General features: G+C 33.0%; 1 protein-coding gene across 1 annotated transcript in view; it reads right to left on the bottom strand.

Annotated features, from left to right (window-relative positions):
* LOC149786350 (uncharacterized) overlaps positions 1-27,959 on the bottom strand; it is a 56,491-nt gene that overhangs the window by 1,861 nt on the left and 26,671 nt on the right. The window contains exons 8-13 of the mRNA XM_089976763.1: positions 25,399-25,545; positions 19,269-19,414; positions 13,307-13,367; positions 10,867-11,231; positions 7,383-7,621; positions 1,517-1,676 (exon numbers count right to left, since the gene is read on the bottom strand). Of these exons, the coding sequence (XP_089832889.1) occupies positions 1,517-1,676; positions 7,383-7,621; positions 10,867-11,231; positions 13,307-13,367; positions 19,269-19,414; positions 25,399-25,545 (1,118 nt within the window). The remainder of the gene's footprint in view (positions 1-1,516; positions 1,677-7,382; positions 7,622-10,866; positions 11,232-13,306; positions 13,368-19,268; positions 19,415-25,398; positions 25,546-27,959) is intronic.

The raw sequence follows: 27,959 nt of genomic DNA, 5'->3' as shown, positions 1-27,959 counted from the left end.
AATTAAAGTGTTTCCATGCCTGGAGTGAGTGTAAGCCTTCAAATTCAGCATGACTAGATCATGTGACTTTCAATCACCTATAAATAGAAACCAGCAAAATTCCCAACCCAGACTGCACCCACCACATGACCAACAAGAGAGTGACGTAATTATTAATTTGTTTAGAACAAGAGTAAATAAGAGCACATTTGGTATTTATTTAAAAATCATAGCAGCCAGTATTTTTTTTTTACGAAGTTGTCCATCACCGTGGCATAATTACAGATTTATCAGCACAAATGGAATGAAGCAGAAAGTGACTGGTAAGAGTAATGTCTATGAAACAGAAAGAGGATTGCCTTCATGTATATTATTTTATCTTGAATCAAATCCCAAAGTCTTGCAATCCATCAAAGTGATAAGCTAACACTCCTTCTGGCACTGTTTTTGTTGCTGACGGTCACTGATCAAAGTCAGGAGGGGCATGGTACTACAACTGTATGAATGGAATAAGTCAGCTTATTACAGAATTTGATGTTTAGGTGGTGGTTAAATTTACATTTTACAGTTTCTTGGTATATGAATACTGGCAGCCTCATCTTTCTGTCCGGAACAGAGGCAAATTTTATCAGTAAAAACCGGTATACCAGTGTAAAAGAATTTCTGATGATCAACAAAAGCGATTGATTTTCATGCACAGTTTTGGTCAGTTACATTATGCTACTAGTTAATGTCAACAATTACAAAAGAAAATACCTTTAAATAAAAACAAAAACAAAAAAACAGTCCACTTCTATATGTACATGTACTTAAACGCCTAGATTTTGGTCAGCACAGGAAAACAATTGCCTTGCTGAGGCTACCAAAGGGATGAGGCTAATCACACGGAAATAAAAAGAACTTTAAACCACTGACATTCGTACAATAATATAAGTGTTGAAAAAATGTGACTTTTTACTTAATCTCATTTTTAAGACCTCCAATCTTTTCTTTTTTTTTTGCAGGATGGTATGATTTAATTATTATTTTATTGTGCATTAGAAATGACAGTTGGTTTTAGAAACAAAACTCCTAATTTTTGGTGCTTCAGATGCATAGGCAATGTTCTGCGGTACATTTGTCAACTAAATCCTGACATCTCGGGACCCAGTTATGTCCAAGATGTTTTTACACCCCCCGAAGTAATCAAGATTACTGGGTTTGACTGTAATCATTAAGACTTCTATTCTATAGCATGCATTCAAATGGGACAATATTGCAGAAATAACTGAAGTGTCAGCTGTATGAATCTAGTTACCATATACACTTGCTTATAAGTTGGATCCGACTGTAAACTACATAGATGCAGATCTGCCATTACACAGAGCACTAACATATCTGGGTCTACGCAGCTTATTAGGAGTAATCAATAAAAGAATCAACACAGACACTGATTTGCTTGTGCATAATGTGACAGCAGAACAGAGTCTATGCTGTCAGCTGTTGGACAAGATGAAGCAGTAATTATACATGGTACCTAGGTGAGTGTATAAATTACCTTAGTATAATTTGCTTTTCTTTCAACTTAGTCATCAGCTGTAACAGATTCATGGATACACAGTCATTGTCCCTTGATTTGATCCAACCATAAGCTGCCTCCTGGGATCTTTTCAACCCAAATAAAACCAGTGTCAGGTTGAACATGGATTTTTCATCTTCTACAAGTAAAATCAGAAAAGAATAAAAGCATAAAAAATGACATATAATATGCCCACCCTGTGTTTAATAGTCCTCTATGTAGATGGATGAAATTCTCATTACAAAGACAATTTTGTCAGTCATAGTAACATCAACTTTTGATTTTTTCAGCCCAAAAAACCCCAATTGCAGGCCATCCACACAGTTTTGGTAACTGTAGATGATAACGATCTTAAATTTTTGCATTGAATCTAGATTGGTAACAGACATACATTATAACATGCAAAATCTCATGGCAAGCATATCAAAAATAAATAAACCATCCTTACAAGTTAAGAAATTTTGAATTTTTGTGAATTTACAATCCAGATAAGTCCAATATTAATCCAATAAATTTAGTTTCACTATTAAATGATCACTATACAGTGAATCTTCATTTATGTGAAAATGTTTTCTTCCCTTTTCAAACTTATTAACTGAAAATTTTGTTTTGCAATCTCCTCAAAGTAAAAAAGGGGAAATCTATTCCCCAAAAATTGTCATACAGATACCTATACATTCCACACAGAATTTACATTAAGCTGGTGGCATTGTGTTAAGGTAATTTCAATATCAGAACTTTTGTAAAGGAATGTAAGTTATGTATAAAGGTAAAAAAGCATACTGTGGACCTGGATAATATGAATGCAAGCAAAGTATGACAATAAATATGCAGGGGAAGATAAGTGGACCCAGAAAAAAAATGCATGGAAACAAATAAGCAAAATAAGTATACATTGGTAACAAGTATTCAAGGAATACATGTATGCACAGAAAGTAAGTGTACCCAGAAAATATGCATGCACTTAAAATAAGTGTACATGGGAAATATGTATTCACAGAAAACAGGTGTACCTAGAAAATATGCATGTCCAGAAAATAAGTGAACACAGGCTCTCCGGTAGTTTCTGACAAATAAAAGCAAATTTCCATGTTTCAAAACAAATTGTAAAACCCAGGCATATAATTAGTGATAATTTTTGTTTTAATTACATGATTAGCATGATTACCTAGGGTTCTTATGCTGATTAGCAGGACTATTTCTCAATCCATATTAACTTGTCCTATTATGGTAATAAGCATGATTATCTATCTGTTCATGTACTTTTCCTAGTGTTATAATGGTATTAAGCATAATCATCTATTCATGAAGTGTACCTAGTGTTATTAAGGTAATAAGCATGTAGCGTACCTAGTGTTATTATGGTAATAAGCATGATTATCTGTCCATGTTGTGTACCTAGTGTTATTATGGTAATAAGCATGATTATCTATACATTTAGTGTACCTAGTGGTATTATGGTAATAAGCATGAATATCAATCCATAAGCATGATTATCTATCCATGTAGATAACTAGTGCTATTAAGATAAAAAGCATTATTATCTATCTATGTAGTGTACCTAGTGTTATTATGGTAATAAGCATTTATAATCTGCCCATGTAGTGTAGCTAGTTGTAGTGTACCTAGTGTTATTATGGTAATAGGCACGATTATCTATCCATGTTGAGTACCTAGTATTATTGTGGTAATAAGCATGATTATCTGTCAATGAGTGTACCTAGTGTTATTACGGTAATAAGCATGTAGCGTACCTAGTGTTCTTATGGTAATAAGCATGATTATCTATCCATGTAGTGTACCTAGTGTTATTATGGTAATAGGCATCATCATCTGTCAATGAGTGTAATTAGTGTTATTATGATAATAAGCATGATTATCTATTTAGTGTACCTAGCATTATGGTAATAAGCATGATTATCTATCCTTGTAGAGTACCTGGTGTTATTATAGTAATAAGCATGATTATCTATCTATGTAGTGTACCTAGTGTTATTATGGTAATAAGCAAGGTTATCTATCCATGTAGAGTACCTAGTGTTATTGTGGTAATAAGCATGATTATCTATCCATGTAGTGTACCTAGTGTTATTATGGTAATAGGCATCATCATCTGTCAATGAGTGTAATTAGTGTTATTATGATAATAAGCATGATTATCTATTTAGTGTACCTAGCATTATGGTAATAAGCATGATTATCTATCCATGTAGAGTACCTGGTGTTATTATAGTAATAAGCATGATTATCTATCTATGTAGTGTACCTAGTGTTATTATGGTAATAAGCATGATTATCTATCCATGTAGAGTACCAAGTGTTATTATGGTAATAAACATGATTATCTGTCCATGTAGTGTACCTAGTGTTATTATGGTAATAAGCATGATTATCTATCCGTGTAGAGTACCTAGTGTTATTATGGTAATATGCATGATTATCTGTCCATGTAGTGTACCTAGTGTTATTATGGTAATAAGCATGATTATCTGTCCATGTAGAGTGCCAAGTGTTATTATGGTAATAAGCATGATCATCTATCCAAGCAGAGTACCTAGTGTTATTATGGTAATAAGCATGATCATCTATCCATGTAGAGTACCTAGTGTTATTATGGTAATAAGCATGATTATCTATCCATGTAGAGTACCTAGTGTTATTATGGTAATAAGCATGATTATCTATACATTTAGAGTACCTAGTGGTATTATGGTAATAAGCATGATTATCTGTCCATGTAGAGTACCTAGTGTTTTTATGGTAATAAGCATGATCATCTATCCAAGTAGAGTACCTAGTGTTATTATGGTAATACACATGATTATCTATCCATGTAGAGTAACTAGTGTTATTATGGTAATAAGCATGATTATCTATCCATGTAGTGTACCTAGTGTTATTATGGTAATAAGCATGATTATCTATCCATGTAGAGCAACTAGTGTTATTATGGTAATAAGCATGATTATCTATCCATGTAGAGTAACTAGTGTTAGTATGGTAATACACATGATTATCTGTCCATGTAGTGTACCTATTGTTATTATGGTAATAAGCATGATAATCTATCCAAGGCATGTAGAGTACCAAGTGTTATTATGGTAATAAGCATGATTATCTGTCCATGTAGTGTACCTAGTGTTATTATGGTAATAAGCATGAGTATCTATCCAAGTAGTGTACCTAGTGTTATTATGGTAATAAGCATGATTATCTATCCATGTAGTGTACCTAGTGTTATTATGGTAATAAGCTTATTATCTATACATTTAGAGTACCTAGTGTTATTATGGTAATAAGCATGCAATGTATCTAGTGTTATTATGGTCATACACATGATTATCTGTCCATGTAGTGTAGCTAGTGTTACTATGGTAATAAGCATGATTATCTACCCTTGTAGTGTACCTAGTGTCATTATGGTAATAAGCATGATTATCTATCCATGTAGAGTAACTAGTGTTATTATGGTAATAAGCATGATTATCTATACATTTAGAGTACCTAGTGGTATTATGGTAATAAGCATCATTATCTATCCATGTAGAGTACCTAGTGTTATTATGGTAATAAGCATGATTATCTATCCATGTAGAGTAGCTAGTGTTATTATGGTAATAAGCATGATTATCTGTCCATGTAGAGTATCTAGTCTTGCTATGATGATTTGCTTGACTATTTATCTATGTAGAGTAACTAGTGTTGTTATGGTGTTTGGCATTATGTTTTACCTATATACAGTACCTACATCGATGAAAGTTGTGAAAAACCACAATACTGAAAAGTTGGTGGGGGTCAAGGGGGCTGACTAGGGAGTGTAAGAGGTGAAGCCAAAACGAGTAATTTTGAGGCTTTATTTTTGCATGAAAATTGTAACTGATCAATCCAATATTCAGACCCTTTCATATGATGCATACATTCAATGAATGATCAATACATAAATTTCTCTTTGAAAATCTGCGAAAAATAATTTGCTTCCTTTATCTCAAACAATTTTTCCATTATCATTCTGCAAATATGAAAATTCAAGAGCTGAACATAAAATTCAAATGAAAATGTTTCAGACATTACTCAGGATTTATACAAGAACCAAAACTGAAATCCTAGAACATGTTCATTAATTTTAGAAATGCTCAAACACTAACAGTAAGCATAATAAAGGAAACATACCTGCAATGGATAACCCAAAAAATTTGATCAGATATTCCGAACTTTTGTCAAGTAAATTAAATATTAATAAAACTACAGTATTTATTGTCAGTACAAATCTGCTGGGATAAAATTAGTTATGTCTTTCTTTCTTTTCAGTTAGGATATATATACAGTGGAGCCTCTTTAATCTGGACTCCGTTTATCCGGAAACCTCGCTATCCGGACATAATTCAATGGGAACAGAATTCCTAAACGATAATTTGCTCCATTAATCAAGAAATCTGCATTCTAGATCCGGAAATTAAAATCGGGGACCAAAGTGTAAAATTACATTAAAACTTGTCTCGATAATCTGGAAATAATCTGTCCAAAAATAAGAAAATTCGAAAAATCGTATGTGAAAATACAATCAGAAAAATAATACATAAAACAGTAGTGAAGCCCTTGAGAATCTATGGCCACTATCAATAACTAAGTAGCGTGACCATATTGTAACCAGCGATTGTATAAACAATGTCTGTTTTAGCTAGTCGCTGACGGGGGTGTTAATAATTAAATAAACACACTGGGATCAAATCGTCCACGCTTTTTGACATAACATATGGTAAATAAATTAAAAGTGTCATTAAGCCTCTTTGTTGTTTACCAATTGTATGTAACAATCACAGTTTATTGTTTGCTGTGCAAATACAGTTGACATTTTTAAGCTGTGGACAGTATAGGGCTTCAAAGAATCCAGGCAAACAAAGGTTACAGACTTCTTCAGGAAACTGACATAATAAATGTATGTACAGTCAATACATGTACATGAACGTAGTGTGATGTGTTCGATGTGTTAATTGTCTAAACTTCTATTTACTGTATATGTACGTACAAGCACATGTTATAATAATGTGAAATAAACACAAATTAATAGATGTATTCATTAATTTATTTCAACCATTATTGAATATACAGTACATTACATTTAAAGCTAGCATATACATGTACATAAATACGGTGTGATGATATCGTGAACTAAAAAATGTGCATGATTCAATTATCCGGAAACCTCGTTAATCCGGACATATTTGCTGGGAACGAATGTGTCCGGATTAACGAGGCTCCACTGTATTGGATAAAGCTGCTGCTACCATAGTGATTAGCATGATTATCTAAGTAGAGTACCCAGCAATGTTATGGTGGTTAACATGACTATTTATCTAAAGTACCTATTTATTTATATAAAGTAGCTGGTCTTGTTATGGTTATTAGTTAAACTTTTTGTCTATGTAAAGGACCTGGTTTATAAGATTTTACAGTGTTTGTATATATATATATATAGATATATATATATATATATGTATTATCAATATTCAATTGAGGGGCCCCAAGTGGCTGAGCGGTCTAAAGCGCTCTCCATTACGGATCACTGCCATCTCACCTGTCTGCGTGGATTTGAGTCTAGGATTCAGCCAATGTGGGTATGTGAGAAAGCTTGCCAGTAGCTTCTCATGGGTTGGTGGTTCTTCCCACTGTTTTCCTGGGTTCTTTCTCCACCATTTATACTGGCCACCATGCATAGCCTATTGTGTGCTGAAAAATGGAGTTAAACCCCACAACAACAACAACTATTCAATTGATGAACTGCATAGAGGATTAAAAAAAATGAACTTAATATTACAATATTTTAACATAAAGGATTATTACTTACCAGAATTAATCTGTAGACCAAGTCGAAGGTAGTGCAGAGCATCAGAGAACTGGGACATACATGCCAAGACTGCTCCTAGTTTCTGGTACACTAAGGCACTCAAGGAAGATAAAACTGGTTCTGTGTTTTCTGGTCCATAGCTTGCAAACCTTGGGTGTCTGGATTGAGAACCAGTCAGGCAAGAGGAAAAAGCCATTTCATCATCACATGTGAGGTTTTCCTGGATATGATCCAATGCCCTTGGGAAAGAAAAAATATTCTGGTGGTAAAATAACAATAAACTTCATTGAAAGCAAGTTCAACCATAATACACACAGAAGTCTGCATTTTTCTTGTTTTATGACTCAGACGATAAAAAAAGTGTAGTCCTACCAAACCTAGCTTTCCAAGTCAGTTATTTGCAAATGAACTTTATAGTTCATGTTATTCACATATATTGTGCTCATTAATAAATAACAGCCCATATATATAAACATAACAAAAAACTGCAGGTAATAGTTTATTTACCACCATCTATAACTGTGCATGACCTGTCATCTTTACATCAATCAATTGCTGAGTAAATAAATTATAAAGCCGAATATAGGTACAAAAGGAGTTATTAAACATTAAGAAAACTATACTCAACCAGCATTTGAAATTCTGACATTTGAATATGACTGACATCACATAATTTCCTGATAAGGCAAGAATGTCACTTTATTAACACCTGTATGTTTAAAATGTTGGACTTATTTCCTGTGTGACACCATGAAGTAATATCTGTAATAATGCAGATCTCCTTCACTTCAAGGCCATTCATTAAAAAATAGTTGACTTTCAAAAGTAAGCATACACATGTACTTTTGAGCTACACATATGTACTACTGTGCAGAAAAAGTAACTAAAACACCTGACAATATTTCTGTCTGCAATAGGTCTGCAAAAAAACTTACAATTTTTTCCAGTTGGAAGTGCATTAAAGTTAATTGTTTAGTAAATTATATTTCTACAAACAAAATACATTTCCTGATAACATTAATATTAGATGTTCTCTCTACTACAGCTGAATCCAGCTTTTCCTGAAAGACTACAAACAGTTTTTTATCTATATATCATGTAGACAAAGGAAGGTAACTCTTATCCCGGTAACACTCCTTGTTTTCACTATAAGGCCACCAGTATTCTGAATGTCACCAGTATAAACTTCAGTGAAACGTATGACAGAGTGCTCACACTTTTGAGGAAGGACAGGAAGGATTGACAGTAATGCGACTGGCTTAAGGTGTATAGCATCAAAAAAAGTAAACCAGGTCCTTCAGCTTTGACTCTATTGATGGATTAACTGAGGAGAGAGAACAGTTATTACTAGTTGCTTATCAATGGTTCCTTGGTTTTGGTAATGAAACCAGGTTATGTCACTGATAGGATATGTTGAAAAATGAACTACATATAGTTCAAATCCCCAGCTCACCCAGCATTCAAGCTGTAGCTAATAATGATGTAAGAAGCATGGAATAAACTAAAATTTAATAGCAAAATAAATTTACACTGGTGGAGACTTGAGTGCACTGATTGATAATTTGTAAAAAATAAACAAAAACAAATCAAGTCATCAGGAAAGAGGCAAATGTTTTATACACCAGGTACAGAAATCTTCTGACTCTCTATACCAATAATAATAAATATTAGATATAAATATAATTTGCAACAGATTCTTGGAGGTAGTGTGAGCAGTTTCAAGTGAAAGTTTTGATTACATTAATGATATAAATAGCCATCTAGCAGGAACAACTGGTAGTTAACCAGAAAGTTACTTCCCTTCTACATGATATATAGACTGAACAACATTTTTCATTTTTAGAGAAGGCTGGGTTCGGAGGTAGCAGAGAGTAACACTACTGGTAATGTGATCAAGAAATATATTTGATTGATAAATAATGCTGTGTAATTGTGATCAAACAAGAAGATATCTTCAGCTTGTGTCCCAAGCTTTAATAGTTATTGATTCCCCTTTCCAACCCCACCAATTCTACCACACATAACCCTTAGCCACACACAAACATACACACCAAGACACAGCCTCACTAAGTGGATCAAAATGCTACCACACACAACCCTTAGTTACACTGACACCAGCCACAACCTCATTAAGTGAATCACCAACCACAACCCCTAGTCACACTCACTTAGCAACAGCCTCAGTAAATGGATAAAATTTTACAACACACAACCCCCTAGTCATACTCACACCAACCCATAACCTCACTGAGTAGATCAAAATTTTTAAACTACAGTGCATACACAAAATTCATCCCAAATCCAGACCTGCCAACCTGAACAAGACCACCTCAGTAAAGCAGTTGGGTTTTTTCCCCATAGGTCTGACCAGTTTTCAGTAAGGTGTAACAAGATATCATGCACTGCTATTGTAAAGTTGGAAAACATATATTTAAAAGGTTTGGGATTCAAAACTCATGTAGCAATGGTGAACATTATGTACAACTGAAAAGTCTGAAAAAGTAAACGTAGACCTTATTTACCTCTAGTACAGTTGCAGAAACATCCTATGCGTAATTCTTTGATTTTTTTCTTCTCCATTTCACATGATGATGACAATCATATCCCTTACCCTGACACATATTTATATCGACATGTGATGTCCAATAAATGTAATTGTGTCTCTTCCTGCTTTTATTCACATGAATCTGAATATTCCTTTATTCTTCTGTACTGATTATTGAAACATTTTTAAGAGGCTTAAATTTCCCTTTTGTCTTCAACACGTATCAGTTGCTGGACACCATTTTAAAAAAAATTATATGATCAATAGTTTCATCATGTAGACGTTTTGCATGAAAAATATTAGCAGTTTAAAGTGTCGAAAAAAGTACTGTAAAGTTTAAAGTGTCCAAAAAACTACTGTAAAGTTTAAAGCGTCCAAAAAACTACTGTAAAGTTTAAAGTGTCCAAAAAACTACTGTAAAGTTTAAAGTGTCCAAAAAACTACTGTAAATTTAGTCAAGGTACTATGGTAAAGTAAGTCTGGTTACCTAACGCCACTAAATCTAATATGAAACCAGATCTAAATCAAATCAGATGAGCAAATTATCTGGATTTTACTGCAACAATCATATTTCTGTAGTTTTAGCTTTTAATCCTTAAGTCCACATGTTAACGGTCATTTTTGAAAGATGGGTTGGCAGTTCTGTAGATCCTTCTGATGTTTGATCTCAAAAATATTTCTTTAATGATCTCTCATGTATTTGCTTACACAACTGCAGTAATGGAAAAATTATGTATGCCTGAATAAAACTTAATGATTTTAAAATGTATAATGTAAAGAAGACTTCTGTAGTGAGATAATACAAAACAATTATGCTTTTATGTTGACATCTACAAGAAAAATGATAACAAATTACATTATTTTTGAGTCATTCAAATAACTTTACACATTGTTACACAAGTACTTTGGTGATCAAATATACTGAAAATAAACACAAACTTCTGAAGGTTTGTCACAGCAGTAGTTGCCTCCCCTAGATGAAAAAGCGCTTCAGCTTTGCACATCAGAGTTCTGACCTCAGTGTTTAGGTCAAGGACATTTTGATTAACCTCTGGCCATGACTGTGACAAGTCCATGGATCGAAGTCTGGGCCTCTTCCTCCTCCCAGTGAATATAGGACTAGACTGAGACAAATCTGGTGTGTTTGTGTCAAGACTTTCTTCTTGCATGGACTCACTCAAAGTGCATGTCAGAATATGATCACATGTCAACACACACTCCTCATACTGTTGTGCTGAGAGCAAGGTACTAGCTGTATCCATGTAAATCTTTGAAACTGAAGGAAGGTGTGGGGATACCTCAACCTGAAACAGCAAAATGTGCAATTATTTTATTTTGTACTTTGTCATGACTGAAGATGTATTCAAACTATTCAAAACAGTAATGATAATGCCAGGTTTTAATGATTTTGTACCAGAATTTTTTAAAATTCTTTTATCAGCTTTAAACAAGATCAAAATAAATATATAATTCTGGCATTATGTTTCTGATTGACAATTAACATACATATAATTCCTAATGTGAACTAAATCTAAAACTCTCTAATTATGGTAAATTTCAGCCCAAGTTCTAGATTCTGTGGAAGGAAATAAGGCCATGAACTGCATGCTCAGCCCACAGACATATTCAGGATGTGATGCTTTATCTTCTGTGTCCGATCTTGACACCTCAGTCAGTAACAGAATCATATGTCACTGAACCAGTACATGTTACAGAATAAATATCCATTACTTTGTAATGAGACATCAATATAAGGAAATAAAAGCAAAGGAAAACTACAACTAAAACCATAACAATACAACTCTTTTATGACTGTAATATTGAACCCAAAGCTCATGAGGCCATAAAATTTGCTTCAGTATGTATAATATTTGCTGTAAAATTTGACACAATATCAATGGAATCCAAGTTGTCAAGGAAAGACAACAAATGAAAATCTTAAATCCTTTACAAATCTGTTGCAAACGTAAAATAGTGACCACAATATCTTGCTTTTCCATGAAACAGGTTTGGCCATTACATGTACAGAGTAACTTATCTTGAACAGTTACTATAAGACGGAATAATTCTAGCTGGTAACACATAGTGTACCGTATATAAATATTTGCTGAAGTACAAAGAAAGTATTCGATCCCAAAGGGGTTCATAGTCTTTTTGGAGTCCTATGGCAAATGTTTCTACATGTAATAATATATCATTGACATTCCTATCAATTACAAAGTACTTAAATCATGTACCAAAAATATCTATAAAATGGAGTTGTTAAACAAAAGCTAAAAGTTAAATGTACTCAAAAAGCACAAGAAATTTTGATGTTTGAGTACTGGTGTCACAAAAGTATGACATCAAACCATGCAACAGGTAAAGTTCCACACAATATAAAGTCACATAAAAATGTAAAGATGTGTGTTTTTCTAAGACATTATAATGAAAAGCATGGGGAAAGGACCCTGAAACAAACTATCCCTAACATAAAGCTAAATTAAAATTAAAAATGTCATTAAAGGTTAAAGATTATAGACTCCTTATCAAATACTTAAGGAAAAGGGTATGCAGGTGCGTACATTTGTTTGGCACAATTACTGAGATCACATCTGTTTTCTGTAAGATCATAAATTACAAACAAGTTCCAAATTTATTTTATACTTTTCACTGACTTTATCATTTCTTTCACATGGACTGAGTGTTACTGCAATTATTAAAACTGTATTCATTATTAAGTAGCAGACAGAAGCCACAACATCTATGATATCTCTCCCTGTGATATCTCTCCCTGTATTCATATCACTAATAAAATAAGCTGAAGTTAAATCACCGTAATAATCAAGTAATTTCACAGTAAGTGATGATTTTACATAAGTGGACTATCTAAAGAACTAAAGTCTATGACCTTATCCAAAACATCTTCCAAGATTTCTTCAAAACATTTTTGGTAATTGGTGCCTATGAGACAAATGGGATGCCACTCCTTGCTTCTTCAATTCTTTATTTCAACAGAGAAAGCCAGCCCATTCCAATGATAAATAATTAAGAACTCTACTAAAGCCTGCATGTTGACCCTAAAGCTTTGTTAATGAGGGCTTTAATTTAAGTAGAAAGGATACAAATTTTAAAAATAAGGCTAATCTAGATGGATATATAGACAGACAGATGTACAGACAGGCGTGCATACTGATGCCAAAATGATCACCATGTTGAGCTTCCATTAAGGCAGGCTGAACAGAAATTTCACACCTGTTGGTTTTGTAATCTCTGTCAATTTGTAATTTTTCAACTTAACATGACATTTCTGATGCTGTTGGCCTCATTTATAATAACACACAACATACTGTGTCAAACACTTATACTGACAAATGTAGAATTCAGATGAAAAGTTAACCTTTTCCGGCTCAGATAAGAGGGCAATGAGTGTCAAAAACCTCTCGGCTGCAGCAGAATATCTGAAAAAGAAATTTGTTGTCAAGTGAAGATGAAGTTTATTGTAATGCATAAAGTAAAATTAAGCATCAGAGATAAGGAAATGGATAAAAGACGTCACTGTCATACAAGGTATCTCAAAATTATTCCTTGCATATAGAAACTAAAAATCTCTTTTATTTGTAAGCTATTAAATTTTTCATTATTTCCTTTGACTTGTATATTTAATCTTTACTAATACCAATAATGTGACTACTATATCAAGCTTGCCATTAACATCAGCTCAACAAAAAAATGCATAAATAGCTAGTCTGCTACAATTTTACATTGCTAAACATTTTTATCATTTACTTGATCTGCTTAAAGCTAATGACTGTCACAAACAAATTAACATCTGCAGTTGAACTAAAAGATTCAAAATTTCACGTGATGCTTGTGCTAAACTGATACATGAAGGCTGAAGAAACTTCTTTATTACATGATATCTGAGTAAACCTAGGGAACTTAGAACCCTATACAATTCTAACCCTGTGAAAAACATTAAAATATATATGGAAATATTTAAGGCCAGCATTTGTTTGGTATTAACTAATTCATTGTATTGTACAATATATTTTTAATCATGCAAATTTCTGCTCAACTAATTGTCATATGAAAAATGAACATAGTAATATAAATGTAAAACTGTATACATGAACACCAAAAAAACATGATTCCATTCAAACACAAACACAATCTGCTTATTTTATTCTTTCTTTTTCTCATTAGCAAAGAAGATTGAAAAATCAGTCTTGATTCTTGTTGACTGTTACTCATGCAAATACTCAAGAATTCAAACCACAGGTTCCTTGAATACCAGGAATCCTAACTTCTAAAGATGAAAAAAAAATACTCCATGCCATCAAAAGAATAACAAATCCCCACCACCAACTGGCTGTCAGAAACTTGAGGAAAATGAACTTATGATGTAGAACTGAAAAATCACAACATCGGCTCCTGTGACCTTGACCTTTGATCACTTGTTCCTAAAATGAATAGGGACATATCTCAGCCATGTTTTTACTACCTATAGTTATCAAATGTATGGATCAAAGAAACTTGTTATTATAGTGATGAAGCCAAAAACAGGAAGCCCAGGGTCTGGATGTTGACTGCATGATCGATCATAGCATTACTGTAAAATGTGTGACCTTGACCCCAATGATCAAAAGTTTGAGTAAGTACATTTTCTAAGACTGTAACATTGACCTCACTTAGTATATCTGAAACAGTATTTTTTTTTAAAGAGTGAAAGATTGCAAATGTCAGAATTGGAGTGAATATTTCACTCAGATGTCCAAATGTAGGTTATTTTCAATATTATAGAACATAATTAAATGTTTAGAATTATCTTTCCATGGAATTACCATTGTATGCCTGTAAAGCCATCTCATGATATTCTAGTCATAAACCTTTTCTATAGTTTGGTAAATGTGATGCTGTTACAGCTTGTATAATGTTTATTATTGTTCTAAACTGTCTCTTGTAAAAAAAGAAAAAATCATGCATTTTTCACTTTTAACAACTATCAAGATTTTAGACAAAAGTATATACATAAATCCTGGTATAATAATCCATCTCTAAAAAAATGCATGGAACAAAACAAAATTCTGTCATTTGGATTTTTTAACGTAGCTTTAAAAAAATTTCAATCATATTGATATGATGTCTGCAGTGTGGCAGTTTATAGTGATGACTAGCACTGGGGCATCATGCCTCAGACATGTAGCATGATGTCCTACCCAGTCACATTATCCTGACACCAGGCCAACCAGTGCTAACACTATAACCTCTTAATGATGAGCGCCAAGTGAGGCAGCTGTTAGTTCTTTTTTTGTAAGTCTTTGGTATGACTTGGCCAGGGATCAAACCAACAACCTCCCGCATCCGTGGCAGATGCTCTAACCACTAGGCCACCGGAGCAGTTAAACAAAATTCTATCGTTCAGAGTTGAATTATTTATCTACCATTTGCTGCACAGACAAAAAAATACATACAATATTTAATATTAGCTCAATAATATATATATATATATATATATATATATATATATATATATATATGTGTGTGTGTGTGTGTGTGTGTGTGCATTTCCCTTGAAAGATTTTGTCTTTGTATATATATAGTATTATGGGCCAGTGGCCTAGATTACCTTTAAAAAAAAACAACTTGAATTGACAATGGGTAGAAACTCTTGCAAATTGCCTCCCCTATCAACTTTTTGACAGCTACCCATATACATGATGTTATTTAGTCCTAATTTGTAGTGAAAAATTAACAAGGTGCTCATACTTGAGGGAGGGCTTTACAGTCATGTGATCAGATAAGCATTTATGGAGAAACATAATATACTCTTAAGCATTTATGGAGAAACATAACATACTCAAAAATGTATTTTCTATGATGCATTCCCTGATCATCATTGTAGAAGGAAATGCATGAGCATCAAACCTCTGCCACAGGTACCCCTCTACCCCTCATAAGGAAATATAGCTAGAATTTCCATAGGAAGCATAAACTTTCCACTAATGTGATGGCAACACAATCAGTGATTATGTGACATGATGTTAATAAACCAATAATGGGAAATGTGTTTCGGTGATAAGAAAATTTCCCGGCACATGCAGCAACAGCATCTATGTTCATAAATTGGTTCTGCTGCCATAAGTGAGTATGGTGACCATCAAGAACATATCCACTGTATCCTCCAGATTCAGTTCCGTTTGCTGGATCTCAGAGATATAAACCTGAAAAGACTGACTGTCCATGCCAGCCAATGACTTCTAATATGTCTCAGAATGAAATGCTGTGTTCCAGTGTGATGCCCACAGGAATAACAAATGTTTCAGTAAATTATGTTGCAAAATTCTATCACTGCTATCCATTTCCTGCTGAAAACTGATTCTACAGGTTTGATAATCCATAGTGATATGAGAAAGACATTGGTGAGACACTCCATACCAGAGTGAACAAAACACTGGTATGAATGGAGGACAGATTTTTCAAAGTTCACAAGGAAACTCAGACAACTCAAAATGGATAGGAGATCCTGCCTTTGAGAAGAAGAGAACTTATGGTAATGATATATTTCTTGGGACACTATAAGTTTTGGGACACCCTTAATTATTTTTAAAAAATTAATTTTTTTATGACTGATAATAGTTGGGACACAAATATACAATAATCTTTTCATATACTACAAATGTTGGGACACATCAGACATTTTTTTCCTCCTGAATGCTCATTTTATTTTACTACTGTTGTAAAGGAACTAATATTTATGAATTATTAGAAACAATTTGCTTAAAAATGTTTAAAACTAAATTTAATTTTCCTCTATTTTCCTATCATTTCTACCTATTTCAAACACATATAATTTCATCAGACAGTGACAAGCATTGAGCATTAGCAATGTTATAAGTGTATGCATGATTGCATTTAAATTGTCAAAAGGCATCTGTGATTAAATTTTTTTATTCGAAAATTTGATTTAAATACTTAACTCATTAAAATGTTGTATCGGTATAAAATCAATGGAAAAAATGGTTAATCACATGCATTGATAGTGACCCTGGCATCACTACATCTGCTTACATCAAAATGAAGACTTCAACTTTTGTGCTGAATAAAGTACATCTCTTGTTTCAAATCATAGGCAGCACTGACCAAATTTCAATAATGTCTCAAAATATGATAAAGTAGTTATAGAAATAATTCTTTGAAAATAACTGCAAACATAATGCAGTGGTAGTTTGCTTTGGTGTAAGCAAACGTATCAATAGATAGATGTTTACTCTGCTCTGATAATCGTGCTAGCATTATGTAGCGTAAGGCCATAATGAAAAGGGCTATCTGCACTGCATTTAGACAAAGTTCCGACTTTACCCAGGCTAGTTTCAGGGTTTAAACAATTAACTGGTAAAGATTTCTGTCAGGAAACAAAAGACAAATTAAGCAATTATAATCAAAAGGAACCACCCAAGAAACATTAAACATAAAATTCTAAAGTAGAATAAAAACACAAAACTAGATAGATTGATGATGGTCTAGTCAGTCTATATTCAGAATTTAAACCTATATTATGGTCATTCTTTGATGAACATATGACAGTTTTGTGAATACATGCTGGTTATTTGCCAAACTCTAAGTGGCCTGGAAATTATGAAGTCTTTAGTTTATTTCATGTTGGAGAAATCAAAACATATCTGCATGCAAAATAAATACAAAAATACCATCACAGTAGTTTATACAAGTTCACCAAAATGGTCACCAAACGGGCTGGTCATCGCTGTATGACATATGACAATTTTTGCAATTTTGTCTTGTCATTTTTTGTGTCTAAAACTGTTGGAACACAGAAATTACTTTTTCATGAAACAATAAAAATAATAATTATTTTCTTTCTCCCAAAGACCTACTGTAATTACAATACCATTTGTTTTTGGAGGATGTCATTCGAATATGCCACTGTCGCTTCAGATGAAGTTGACTGGGACGGAGTAAGGATGCAGTTCATAACCTTTTCAAATGCCCAAGGGCTGATGTTCAGACCAAATGGAAGAGCTCGAAACTGGTAAAGATTCACTCAAATATGCAAACTTAAGTAAAACTTCTGTGACACCAGATGGATAGCAATGTGAATGTATGCACTGATAACAATGAGACTGAGGGCAATGATCACATCTTCCATTGCATAATTACATGCTTCTCTGAGTATGATGGTATGTCTTTCAAGAGCAAGAAGGACAAATGATCAAATGGTGTCTGAAATGCAGCCAGGATGGCAAATCAATAGCAACAGTTATGACGTTTGAGGAATGAGAGACCCTGTTTCTTGCCCACATGTAATGCTGTCCCTTAAACTGAGTAGACTGTTGCCTCGTCACATCTGATTGGAATTTGACTGGGGTCAAGACTGGTTCTGTGATTGAAGAGTAAATGATCCCATCTCTCTTATTGTCTCCATCCATCTCTAAATTGCAGTTGAAATTGATTGGGTTTACAGGACTGATAAGGTTTAATGGCAAGTTAGAGGGGCAGTTCCTGTGCTGCCTGACTCCTTACTTACTAGATTTTGCCTCCAAACATTAATGGTGACCCAAAAGAGTATCATACACAACTCAAGACATGTTGCAGCTTAAGTGATGTTGAATGCAGACATGTATGTCAATGCACTATGTCTAAGTTAGTACAGGCAGTCACAGCATTAACCAAAGAATGGGTTTGACACTCTGTAAATGACTTTTGCAATTCTAGCCTTTGATTCCATGGAGGGTCATTACCCTACTTCTGATACATTTTGAGTGATAATGACCCATCCTGACAGAAATGTAGATCATCATCATCATCATCATCAGTCCCGTAGTCTGGTAGACCGTTGGGGTACCGCACAAGACCGAATAACCAGCTTCCTCCATTCCTCTGCAGTTTACATTTTTTCTCTTGCAAGAGATCGATCTACTTGGAATGAGTAAAAGTAGTAACTGAGGTAGTGGTAGTACTCCTATGATCAGGTAACATATTTGAAGAAGAAATATAAACAGAAAAGACTAAATCTATACAGTTTTCATCTGTCCCAGGGGGCTGGATTCAAAAGTAGTGGAGATATTTTCTAATGCTAATGTGATTGGAAAATGTATACAATGAAGAAAGCCACCTCATCTATGGACAGATCGAAAGTCATTGCTATTGATCACTCACACACAGAGAAGTATTTTAGTTTACACAGGTTTAACACATGAATCCACACTGTATCAGCTTCCCATTGTGCACACACATGCACATTTACATGAATCTTGGCTCTATCAGTTTGAACCTGAGTTCACGACAAAAACACAAATGGTAACTACTTTTACTTTTTTTTTTTACAACAAATCCTGAACTACCTCCCAAGCTCCATGCATCTGTTAGCCAATGTGTACAGCACCCAGGGAAGTGTGATTCTGTCCTCAATGTCTGACAGTTTCAGTAAGTTAAAACATCCTATTGAAGCTTGTCTGCTTGTTTTCCTGCTACTACCATCCTCCAGGATCTGAAAAAAAAGAACATCTTGAGTAGTCTAAAACATTTTATGAACTTTGCAAGCAAATTCATAAAGATAAAAAATTCAGAAATGTAAATAAAACAAGCTTTGCATGATATATTTGTGAATGACAAAATATGAAATAGACAGTATCTGCAAAAGTTTTATATGGTATAATATCTTTATTTATCTTCAAGGCAGTCAAATTTTTTTGTAAAGATCTACTGGGTACCCAATCAAAGGGAAAGTTTATTAAATGTGTACAACCTGAACATACAGTTTTTGAAGTCTATTAAAGGCTCGCAACTCAATATGATATCAATTTTGCAGCTCTTTATTACTTCCACTAAGCATATATCATACTCATGGCTCAATGAAAGGGATGTTAAGTGGGAAATCAAGCTAAGGGATTAAGGTCAAAAGGTCACTGGAACAGGCAAAACTCTACTTGCCACTGAACTAGTACATGTATTAAATTCTTAGCTTGATCAAAAAGATTGTCAACTTGAATACAAAGTAAGTACTGCCTTTTACAAGCCAAGGGCTTATGAGGACACAAGCATTGGCAGAAAACAAGGGAAATATAACTTTGGAATTAAATCAAACTTATGGAAAAGGAAAATACAACTTAAACTTTTTATTGCATTAACAAATTAGCTATACAGCAAAACACAAATATTAATACAAATACAGGTTGTTAGGACTTGCACAAAAATGGAAACAATTGTGTAGAAGCAAAATACTTGCCAGTAAACACCCATGGTAAACAATATTGATGGACACTTCACTTTCTGGTGGGCAGTATTTGATTATCCATAATAATTTCAAATTATTAAAATCAAATAGATACAAGTATTGTGTACTGAATACCTTCATGTAAGGGATAAACACTGTGCATACCAGATACACATTTCTTAATGGGAAAAGCAGCATCAAAACGTAAAATGAATTTGAATTGAAAGTAATTTTTTATAATAAAGACATCTAGAGCTTCCAAGATTACTTCCAGATTTATCAATCTTTTTTTTATGTCACGATTAAAAAACAACCATTACTCTACATAAATAAAATTTTCAATAAAAAAGGTAGACTTATAAGCGAGCATATATGGTAAATGTATACCTGATCACTCAATTTATTGCCCAGTTATTATTAACAGCAGACATATTTATCTTAACCCAACTCAGGAAATTTAAAACTTTTTCTTGAGCCTTCCAAAGGAATACAATTGGAAAATCAGAACAGTGTTTAACAAACAGGCACTTTTCAGGAGTTTATATGTAATAGAATACTGTGATTTACATTAAAGTTGTCATTTTGAAATTAAAAACTTTTGGGTATTAAAAAAAAGTCTGAATCTTTATTATGGAAGCTAAAAAATATTTAAAACATTTTGCTCACAACAAAAATAAAAGTACAAGTTTCCTACACATTTTGAAACAAAAAATTTCCAAAACTTTTCCAGGTTTATTCCAAGATTAAATTTAATTTTTCAATGTTTATTTATCATCATTACTGAAAGGAATTTAAGAAACGTTTGACTTAGAAAATATATATTTTAAAAATCAAAATCTGCTTCTATTTTGAAGCTCTACAAGTATAACAGTATCTAAATTAGATATATAACCATCTAGTAAACCACAGGACGTATCACACGAATCAGGTGTAACTTGAAATTTGTATAAATCTGCATATAACTCATTTTAATTTACAGTATAAAAATATTAACTTCACTCCACTTAACTGCATATGTTCAAAAGGATTGCTTTATATAATTACAAGAAGCCAAATGAGTTGCGACAGTTACTTGTTCATGTCATCAATGTACTCAAAATACTACACTTATAACAACATTACTAATGCTCTATCTAAACAAAGCCACTGTCATCCGACACAAGCTTGATAGTAAAAGGGTTTGTAAGCTACTGTCTGCACCATGAACATAACATTTTCATAATTTTAGCTCATTTTAGTTTCAAGTTTGTGGCAAGTGCCTGTATAAAAAGTCAAGTAAACTTCCTTTGCAACAGGGACTAACAAATTGGCAAAATAAGCAAAATTAATTGATAACTGACATGCACAAGCTGTTAAGCAATGTTGAGCTTCCCTGGTTGTTAAAGGTAGAAAATGCTCAAGGTGTGAATCTGCTTCTACTCTGTCCAGGGATGAATAAAGTGTACAGCTTTCCTTGGCAATTTTAATTCAGTCAGGATGAGAGGACAAATTGATTATCATGGGCCTTGTTTATGTTTTGTTGGTGCCTAACTATCTAGTTTCAATGTAACCAGACTATGGACTGTATATTTAATGTGGTCATAGTCAAGGATACCTGGAATGTGGGATTCTGCATTGAAAATTACCCCAACAGTCAGTAGATTTCTATCTATTTAGAATTCACGGCAAGGATGAATTTGGGTTGTCGATGGTTACTATTGATGATACTGCTTAACACCATGTTCCCAGTGCAAATTACCAAATAATAGGCAAAGCCTGATCAAGATAAATTTTCGTTAAATTTACATATTAAAATGGAGAACTAGGAAAGATAAAATTTAATCTGTTTTTTCTACATTAACAGAGATCACATGCTGCAGATATGTTGGTCTTATCTTCCACAAAAGAAACTATACTAATATGGAGTAAATTAAGGAGTAACTACCGTATTTCATGTTATTTTTTGTACCCTTTAATTTTTCGTACACCATCAAGCCATAAAAATAATAATTGATTAATTCTATCACATTTTTTCGTACACAAAATTTAATATTTTTTTGGTCATCCTATTATTTTTCGTACATAAAACAATCTTCTGTGAAGATTTACTTTTGCCAATGTGATAAAAAAAGTATGGCCCTTTAAATTTTACAGCCTAGAATAAGAGATAAAATCATTGTTTTAGTTGCATTTTTATTTTTTATTTATCCATTATATTTATTTCATTTTGTTAAAAATGAAGACAGGTTCCCATTTCAAATGGATTCAAAACTATACCAAAGTTCGATTTAGGTACATCAAATGACTAGGGTATGAGTAATGACTAACTTTGGGCATGTTCTTAACTGAGGCACAAGTCGTCAATTCATTTTCAACTGGTTGAGATATTTTGAAGAAGGAGTGTGTCACCAAACATGAATCCAGGTGGGGTAAATAATACATGTATGTTAATTTTGCTCATTGATCTTTTACTTTTGCCATCAATACCATGTTACGACTCCAGTGTCTTAATCTACGCAACAAGAAATAGCAAAACAAACAAGTTTTGCATATTTGAAAATAATTTATTTCTCAAAATAGAGAAGTGAAAGAATTAAATTACCTTACAGCATGGTGAATGAATTCTTGTTTCCTAAAAGTCCTTTCAATTCCAATAATTCCAAGAAATCCGAAAAAAGCCCCTTCTGTGCTGAAGTTTCAAATGTACAGAAAGATTTCCAAAGAATTCACCAATTATAAGTGTGTAGAAAGCCCGTTGCTCAGCTTACTCAGAAAGGGCAACTGTTTTGTTAACTGAGAATCTATTCACATTCATTTTATTGACCTTCTTTGTCTTTTGTATCGGCAAGAAAATATAATGATTGATGTATTTGTTCTGTTGTTGTCATAACAATATATATTTGAGTTTATTTATCCAGCAAAAATAATATCTCAATACAGGAAGACGTGAAGACCACATACCATTTGGCAATTAATCTTATTGGCTCAATATAGTAATGCAGTAAAAAAAACTATAAAAACCCAGTTACTTTTATTCATAAATGCAAAAGTCATTGACTCCGTGAGTTCAAGTTATATATACTGGTAGTTAATATCTTCAAAGATCTTGGTCTGTTCATGCTTGGGCATATTTTCATTATTAAGTTTCTTCAAACCCTTGCCAAAGGGAGAAACTTTTATGAATGTTTCATTGCATCATGTTTTTGTATTTGTTTTGTGCATTCGTCCAACGTTGGATCACAAATTATGTCCTTGAAAATAACATGCTATGTTTATAATACAAAAATATTTTTATATACACGTTGATTTGTTGTTCTCTCTCTCTTAAAATCATTTGCCCTTTTTTCAACTGGCTTCAGAACAAGTATCAGTAAATTAATATTTTTCTTGAGCTAATAGACTTGTCATACACATTTTCAATACCCCATAGGTAGCCTCATTTCCCTACGTACAGCCTCCTTAATTTGATCTGTAGAGGTGAATCTGGTCTTCAATCCAGTATTTACTGGAAAAGACCAAGCTAAAGGTCAAGCATATTTAATTAGCATGTATATTACCTCTGCATAGACATGTGGGACAGTGACAATGGATCTCATAATTACAACCAAAACGATTTATTTATTCAGGTTTTAATTGCCAATGGAATATAATAGTGCCCTTGTAGTGTTTACATAAAGAATAACACAACTGACACCGATTTTGTACATTAGTTTTGTACCTTTGGTTGTCGAGTGTCGTGTGTTCCACAGGCCTTGTCAGGTATGATCCCTTTATTTTCCGTACACGGTAATTACCACAAAATGATAATTATTTATTTTATATATAATTTTTCATACATTGAAATTAATAATTATTTTTTCGTGTACGAAAAATAACATGAAATACAGTACTATACATGACCAATCTGATCATCTGAGCACTTAGATTGACTAAATAAATATGTCAAGGGCATACACAACAATGATCCACATAGCAATTGTATCTTAACTCACTGAAGAGCTCTGCAAACTGAGAATGTTTAATTACAACTCAGTTACATATTTTTCTATCATCAAATGATAGCTGAAAATTTCCAATTTGCCCCAACTTTCATCAATATTTGCAAAATTTATGGGCAAGGGAACCCAGAAACCAATCAGATCTCAAACATTTAAACAAAAATCAAATGATGGGCTAAAAAATAATCATATTTTTATATTTGGACAAAATTCCTTTCAAATCCAGTAATCAACGGCGATGCAAAAAGTTGAGTATCTCAGATTGGTCAAAATGCATTTCAAAAACAGTGATCAATGGCAATACAATCAGTAGAGTATCTCAGATGGAACAAAATGCATCTCAAATCCAGTGATCAATGGCAAATCAAAAAGTATAATATCTCAGATGGGATAAAATGCATCTCAAATCCAGTGATCAATGGCAATGCAAAATGTGGAGAAACTCTCATGAATTCCTGAATCATAGTATCAATTCAGTAAAAGTTCACAAGTCTCACTGAGGAACTTGATAAATGTAATATTTCTATATAGAAAGACTGACATGTGCATCAGTGTTTTAGGGGGGCTGTACTGTTTTCATCTGTACTATCTCTGGTTTACTTTTCACTTTTGGTAGGTGTGTTGATCAATAGTCCACTATCCCATTGACCAGGGCTTTCTCTGAGTAACCCTTTGTTTAAAAAATGTCTACCTTTTAGCTAAATAGTTTGCAACTGAGAAATAAATTAATTCAAATAATGCTTTCTTATACTTGACTGTACATACTGTAACACTTCAAAAAATACTTTCTTTTATTTGACTGTACGTAGTATAACAAATCAAATAATACTTTCTTTTACTTGACTATACATTCTGTAACAAATCAATTCATACTTTCTTTTACCTGACTATACATAGTATAACAAATCAAATAACACTGTCTTTTACTTGACTGTACACTTGTTACAAATCAAATAATACTTTCTTTTACTTGACTACATACTGTAATAAATCAAATAATACTTTCTTTTACTTGATGGTACAAGTATAATGAATTAAATAATACTTTCTTTTACTTGACTGTACATACTGAAACTAATCAAATAATACTTTTACTTGACTGTACATACTGTAACAATTCAAATAATACTTTCTTTTACTTGACTGTACATACTGTAACAAATCAAATAATACTTTCTTTTACTTGACTGTACATACTGAAACTAATCAAATAATACTTTTACTTGACTGTACATACTGTAACAATTCAAATAATACTTTCTTTTACTTGACTGTACATACTGTAACAAGGAGATTGAGAGCTTCTAGCTCAGCATCCTGTAAAGCAAGCCGTCTGTACAGGCAGGATATGTTGAACAAAGGTGCATAAAATTCCGAACACTCCCTCAGGGACTCCTGAAATAACTTCATAGCCAGCTGAAGTTTGTCCTGATTAAATAGATAGTTAGGTTTGTATGTTTATATATAATGATGTATAGTCATCTATTATAAATATACACTGATGGTTACTGTTACATATAAGATTATCAGTTCACGATGAAAGGTTTAGGAACAGTAAAGAAACATATCACATGACAATTTTCTTGTGCCATAGTAACACTGAAACTAACATGACATCTAATCATGTGAAGGCTTCAATTCAGCTACTCAACTATTTTCCAGTTATCATTTACACTTTTGATGTGCACAAATAAATATGTACGATAAAATGTTTGTTATGAACCAATACATCATTATTTAATTGATGAAATGTCGACATCTTTATGAAGGGATTTATAACAAAATTATCAGCACAAGCAAATGTGGAAATTACTAGTATTGGGTGAGCGAGTGTCTAGTGGAGTTATACAAATTTAAATTAAAAGCAGATCACTACTTCTGGTAGTAACTGTAGAAACCTATACATATCACACGTGCTGTTAAATTAGTTCCAAACATCACTGACAACCACATTACATGTAAATTTTCAGGACACTGAAACTATTAAGTCATATTTTTCAAATGTAAAAGTAATGTTTTTGCCATGACTGTTACTGTCAGGCAATGGGATAAAAAAAAATGGTTTGGAACGGGAGGTTTAAGTTAAGTCTGCAGTGTTTTTGCTTGTAAATGACTCAGTTTAGTAAAGTGCCTGTAAATGTTAAAATTGGTAACCATGCAAATGAATATGCGCCTGGCTAACAGTGATGATGACCTAATCTTTGCAGTTAAATGACACATTTTCACATCTCCACTAATGAGGGCATTTTGATGGCAATTTTCTGGTATTTTCTTAAAGAATTAGGATTTTCACTGCCAATTTGGCATTGCTATGAAATAGCCAAAGTTAACGAAAATTGGTTGTGATGTACAATTACACTGTACAGACATACCTTCTAATGATGATGTACAACTATAGACATACCCTCTAATGATGATGTACAAGTACAGATATACCTTCTAATGATGTAGTACAAGTACAGATATACCTTCTAATGATGTAGTACAAGCATAGACATACCTTCTAAGTGATGATGTATAAGTATAGACATACCTTCTAGTGATGTAGTACAAGTATAGACATACCTTCTAAGTGATGATGTACAAGTATAGACATACCTTCTAATGATGTAGTACAAGTATAGACATACCTTCTAAGTGATGATGTATAAGTATAGACATACCTTCTAATGATGTAGTACAAGTATAGACATACCTTCTAAGTGATGATGTATAAGTATAGATATACCTTCTAATGATGTAGTACAAGTATAGACATACCTTCTAAGTGATGATGTACAAGTATAGACATACCTTCTAATGATGTAGTACAAGTATAGACATACCTTCTAAGTGATGATGTATAAGTATAGACATACCTTCTAATGATGTAGTACAAGTATAGACATACCTTCTAAGTGATGATGTATAAGTATAGACATACCTTCTAATGATGTAGTACAAGTATAGACATACCTTCTAAGTGATGATGTATAAGTATAGACATACCTTCTAATGATGTAGTACAAGTATAGACTTACCTTCTAAGTGATGATGTATAAGTATAGACATACCTTCTAGTGATGTAGTACAAGTATAGACATACCTTCTAAGTGATGATGTACAAGTACAGATATACCTTCTAATGATGTAGTACAAGCATAGACATACCTTCTAATGATGTACTACAAGTACAGACATACCTTCTAAGTGATGATGTATAAGTATAGACATACCTTCTAATGATGTAGTACAAGTGTAGACATACCTTCTAATGATGTAGTACAAGTATGGACATACCTTCTAATGATGTAGTAAAAGTATAGACATACCTTCTAATGATGATGTACAACTATAGACATACCCTCTAATGATGATGTACAAGTACAGATATACCTTCTAATGATGTAGTACAAGTACAGATATACCTTCTAATGATGTAGTACAAGCATAGACATACCTTCTAAGTGATGATGTATAAGTATAGACATACCTTCTAGTGATGTAGTACAAGTATAGACATACCTTCTAAGTGATGATGTACAAGTATAGACATACCTTCTAATGATGTAGTACAAGTATAGACATACCTTCTAAGTGATGATGTATAAGTATAGACATACCTTCTAATGATGTAGTACAAGTATAGACATACCTTCTAAGTGATGATGTATAAGTATAGATATACCTTCTAATGATGTAGTACAAGTATAGACATACCTTCTAAGTGATGATGTACAAGTATAGACATACCTTCTAATGATGTAGTACAAGTATAGACATACCTTCTAAGTGATGATGTATAAGTATAGACATACCTTCTAATGATGTAGTACAAGTATAGACATACCTTCTAAGTGATG

The sequence above is a fragment of the Sinohyriopsis cumingii genome, chromosome 12 (assembly GCF_028554795.1).
Source record: "Sinohyriopsis cumingii isolate HCF-2022 chromosome 12, ASM2855479v2, whole genome shotgun sequence".
NCBI lineage: Eukaryota > Metazoa > Mollusca > Bivalvia > Unionida > Unionidae > Sinohyriopsis > Sinohyriopsis cumingii.
The sequence above is the reverse complement of the archived record's forward strand: the minus strand, read 5'-3'. Positions and strand labels throughout refer to the sequence as shown.